Below are 5,057 nucleotides of genomic sequence, written 5' to 3'. Positions count from 1 at the left end.
TTTTGGATTCCTCAATGCATGTTGAGCATCCCCTGAACTTGTGCATTTATTTTGTTTTTCTTCGAATGCAAAATGCACATTTTTAGATATGTGATAGATAACTCACGTCAAATTGAAGAATCCCTGGGGTGTATGGTGTGGCAAATCATGATTAAAGACACCATGCACAGTTCTAGTAGTCCCTCAGCGACCGCCGACCAGTTTACTTTAGCGAACAGGTCTTTTTCCCACTAGTTATTTTCTTCTTTCTGTTCATTTTTTGTTTTTTTTTGTTTCTTTTTCATTTTCCCATTTCCTTTTTTTATTTTTTCAAAAATATGCTTGAACTTTTAAATTATTTTTTCCTTCAATTATTTATTTAGAAAAGCATTTACTGTTTTTAATTTATCCCTTTGTATTTATTAGGTATGTTAAAGACTTAAAATATAAGTTTTAAGTACTTGTTTCATTTATAATATTATATACTTTTTCTTTCAAACCTGGCATGGATGCTTATCATGGACATGCCCACATACTGGCAAAATTTAGGGTCATATCAAGGATGTTCAAAACAAATCATGCTCAACGTAGGGGGTTCGGGTAGGCTAAGCCAAAAGGCTCCATCTGAGAGCAGATTGTTTTTTGACATCCTTGAAATGAACACCTATCCACTTTCAACCAAGAAGATTTTGAACATAGAATATGCTCTTTATTTATTTAGAACACTGTAAGAAACAACAAGAAATTATCAAACCCTCATTTCTTCTAGGCATCTATCCACACCAAGATGCATGCAGAGGAAGCTCCGAACGAGTGAGAGAAAGTGAAGGCACAAGCTAATCGGCATTATTCAAGCAAGCGACAACAAGAGATGATCCGCCGTGCAATCACGCGGCGGGCGTGCAGCGGTGCTCGCAGAAGTTGGTGATGCTGTCCACGCACTGGAAGCCGGTGGTGGACCTGACGCAGCTCTTGCAAGCCGAGTTGCATCCGGTCGGCGACACATCCTGGCACCTGCACTGCGGCGGGATGGACTTGGTGCACACGCCGCACTTGTCGCAGCACGGCCACGGGCTTGCCCCTGCAGGCAGCAACCAATATCAATGAACTGCTACACCGGTGACTTTGAGTTACTCGACGAGGAGCAAAACAGAAGCGATTTTGACACGGCGAAATGGATCAAGAAAGAAAGAAGGATCCCTCACCTTGGCCATGTGTGAGGGGCAGCGCTATTAGGACGGCGACGACGGCCAACGCGAGGAGCAGCGCCTGAGGCCTCATGCTTGCTTGCAAGGATGGGAGCCGGCTGGGACTGGTTAAATTTGGAGGGAGAGAGCTCGTGGTTTGGCTTGGCTATCTGAAACTGAGTGTGCGCCGCTAATGCCTGATGCGATGGGTATGGAATGCATGCCTTCTTCTTATAGGAGTCTCGGCTGAGGCAGACGAGAGCAAAAGCAACTAGTCCAAAGAAAAAAGTCATAGAAGAAGACTTTTCCGTTTGTCCTCCTCTCATGTCGACGTGGGGACTTGCCAACACATGGCACCGCCACCTCCACTGAATAATCTGAACAAGAGTACAACCAGTACTCCTCTTATGTGGTTGGTTTGTGTCGGGAATATACCCCGTGGTATGACTGGACCGGGAGTATGACCCGGCCGAACTTGACGCTTCATCGTAACCCGCCGGAAGATTGGCAACTCATGAGCCTGGCGACTTAATGATGGCCCCGACGGCGGGTCAGATGGATGACAAGGGCCCAAGGCCCAGTAGGCCGGGACGTGTTATTATGGGCCGGCTTAAGACGGAAGGCATGAGGAATATTTCCTTTACGAGGAAATAAGACCCGTACTTGTATCCGACTTGTAATATAAAATAAATTAGTTCTAATCCTACTAGGACTCTACATGTAAAGCCGCCTCTCCAACTTATATAAGGAGGGGCAGGGCACCCTAAAGAGGGAACAAGAAACAATCTACAGGGCTAGACACCGAGAGCCGGTTCCCGGCGACTCTCTGGTGATCATAACGAGACCTAGCCTCAAACAGCATGTAGGGTTGTTACCGGATGATGTTTCCCGGGACCGAAGCTGTCTAAATCCTCGTCTTGTATTGCGTCTATCGATTCCGCTCAACCCCTCTCAAGCTACTACATAGATGCGTTGGCCACGCGATTAAGTCCTGATACTAAGGACATCTGCCGTGACAATTCCACGACAATTGGCACCCACCGTGAGGCTTGCGCACGGTGGTGATGAGTTCTTGAAGGGATCTCTTCAGGGATCGAGAAGCTCGTGCTTGGCCGCATGAAGGAGAGTCGGCACAGAATAATCACGCAGGATAGCCCAGCATAAGTCAACCTCGGGCAGAGCCGGCAAATTTGCCATTTTATGATCTGGTATATACGGGATTGAGAATATTAGGATTGCGTGCGTCGCCACACGCGTCGTTGGGTGATCCGTCGAATTTGATTTTCCGCTGTTGTGCGGCCACGCGTGAGCAGAAGAAACGTCCAGGTCGATTTCGGATATGCTGCCCTACGAAGAAGCCAAGTCGCCGAGATTGATTGTTGGTCTAGACGGAAGTTTGAGCCGATCGATATCCGTTGAATGCACCGCAAAGTCTGCAAACGACCGGGACCTGTCCAAATCCGCTAACGTGTACTTTCTACTGGCTCAAGTCCTGAGACGACAGCGACGTAACAATCATTAGGGGATTCTTGCCTGAAGGAGCCCGAGACGGTCTGCTACGCACGGCAAATAGTATATTACAATACTAATACAACAAAGCCGCGTGTACTGGGGCAGCCGTGCCCGATGCAGGCTAGTATGGGCAGCTGGGTAAAGCGACGAGGGAGCCACCAAAAGTCAGCACTAGTATGGGCATCCATCCAAAGAAGAATTGAGGATTAGTACTACAAGCACCGTCATCATTTGGGAAAAATGTACTAGTACATGCACAGTTTCCAAAAACCAGTCTTTATGTTTCCCAATGGAGCCACGCAAGGAAAAATACATCCATCGTTTTCAATATTCAACGGTGGAAGAACTCATCTTCACCTGAGTCGCCTCAGTCGTAGGCCGTCTGCAAGTCGACAGCGAGCCGCCGAACCTGGTATACACAGTTAAACCGCCTTTGCTGGCTGTACCACTGCGCCCGCGGGATGCCTCTGCCTTTGAGAGATAAAGAAGATATTACGAGAAACGAGACTGCAAGTTTATAATTGCTGGAATATGGCGTTTACCCAACAGAACATCAGGCGATATCTTTCCTCTGTATTTTATGAGTATATTAATTCGTCCGAGAACAATTACTCTGCCCTGTAATATTTTTACGCAGGACAATTTTTTATGCCATTATACTGCGGATACGGAGTGCATGCACTAGCATTCGTCCATTACACGCTGCTCGACACACATGCGTGCAAGCCGCCGTTCCTGCGGTCCAGTCCCCATCAACTCGTCAGGATCGTGCGAATTGCCCGATAAAGCGCGCACAGGCCACCGTCTACATCAACATATGGCCGACTCGCTCGTCCGTGCCGGCTTACAACGCCGCGGCCGACTCGCCCGTCCGCACCACCGTACAACGTCGCGGATGACTCGCCCGCCCGCCTTCACCGCCGGTTCACATGTCCGCGCTAGCTTACAACGCCGTGGCGGACTTGCTGTCCACGCCGGCTTACAAACGTCGCGGCCGACTCACCCGTCCGCACCGGTTTACCACGCCGCGGCCGGTTCACCCGTGAGCGACTTCAACTTCACCTAGCGATCATCAATTTCATGGCGGATTATTTCCGGCCTGGCACATCAGGTGATATCCATCTAAAATATATTTTATTGCTACATATTATTTTTTGTCAAAGAGAAGTTTATCTTTGTCTTGATCTGCAATATTGTTGATGCAGGACAATTGCTCACTACATCAAAACGATGTGGTTAACTCGCCCATCCGCACCGGCTTACAACGCCACGGCCGGCTCATCTGTCTGTGCCGCCTCTGATGCAACGGTCGCCTTTACCATCTGTTTCTCGCGGCCTGGTCTATATCAACATACCGGGCCGCACCCGTCTGCGTGAGCTGATTATTGAGTATGAGCAAGTCACTGCTTGGGAAGCCCGGTTTTTTTTCCCAACAAAATTGGAAGCAAATTATCATGTATTATCAGCCGCCGTCTGCACTGGATGGTTCAAACGGGCAGGCGCACAAGTCGCCGCCACTACAGTTTGGTTAACTTCAAACAGCCAGTTGGAAGGGACCATTGGCCGAGTTGCTGACACAGCTTATACAGGATCATTTTTAACCCGCCACAGTCACCTCAACCTTCTGTGGATTCACATCGCGCTATCAACACCAATGACATACACCTTATGCTATAGTCAATATGGAGGATCTCAAAGCCAACTCCTCGAGTCGTCTTGAGACTTGGGGGCTACAATGATATGACTCGGCAGCATTGGTCGGTTTCAATGCATTCAAGAATTCCGGGTCATTGGAGGGAGAAATAATTCGGTCCCGGAGGCTACCGCCATATTGGTGAAACAGTTTAAAGGCCGTCAGAAAATTTTCGGCTTAAAAAGAAGGATTCCGGTTTAGATCCGGCTCAAGAGACTTGACATCTCCCACACAGCACTGAAGCTCTTAAATATCCGGTTTAAAATCCGGTTCAAGGGAAATTTATCTGCCACAAAGTTTTGAAGCTCTCAAATCCGGTTCAAAATTCGGTTCAAGGTAAATTTGTTTATCACAAAGCTTTGAAACTCTCAATTCCGGTTCAAAAAGAATTTATCTCTTGCAAAAGTTCGAGTTCTCAGGAAAAATTAAAGGGACCAAAAAGAGTCTGTTACAAAGCACAACCCAAACATAGGTACCCTGCTTTGATGACTATTGGGAGCTGATCGTATTCGAATTTAGCTTAACCCTTTTGGTGTGACCCTGATCGTATTCGAATCAGAGTCGTTAAATATTCTCATGATCACCAGGGGGCTTCCTGTTCAAACATAGGTCGTATTCGAACCAAAGAGAACATAGCTGTCGGTACCCTCTTGATCGGCACACTGCCGAGCTCACTAGGGGGCTTC

At 47.8% G+C, this 5,057-nt stretch overlaps 1 protein-coding gene across 1 annotated transcript; it reads right to left on the bottom strand.

The window, feature by feature from the left end:
- Positions 1-561: 561 nt before the first annotated feature.
- Positions 562-1,358, bottom strand: LOC109742650 (Bowman-Birk type trypsin inhibitor). Its single transcript, XM_020301747.4, has 2 exons — positions 1,185-1,358; positions 562-1,060 (listed from the first exon to the last, which is right to left on the bottom strand). The coding sequence occupies exons 1-2, from the start codon at positions 1,258-1,260 to the stop codon at positions 867-869; spliced, it is 270 nt and encodes an 89-aa protein (XP_020157336.1). The 5' UTR covers positions 1,261-1,358; the 3' UTR covers positions 562-866.
- Positions 1,359-5,057: the final 3,699 nt, after the last annotated feature.

Source organism: Aegilops tauschii, chromosome 1 (assembly GCF_002575655.3).
Source record: "Aegilops tauschii subsp. strangulata cultivar AL8/78 chromosome 1, Aet v6.0, whole genome shotgun sequence".
NCBI lineage: Eukaryota > Viridiplantae > Streptophyta > Magnoliopsida > Poales > Poaceae > Aegilops > Aegilops tauschii.
Note: the sequence above shows the minus strand (reverse complement) of the source record. Positions and strands in the feature narration are given on the sequence as shown.

Coding starts and splice junctions, on each gene's coding strand:
- LOC109742650 (XM_020301747.4), bottom strand. CDS start 1,260: ATGAGGCCTCAGGCGCTGCTCCTCGCGTTGGCCGTCGTCGCCGTCCTA. Junction 1,061..1,184: donor GCCCCTCACACATGGCCAAG/GTGAGGGATCCT, acceptor TGCTGCCTGCAG/GGGCAAGCCCGTGGCCGTGC.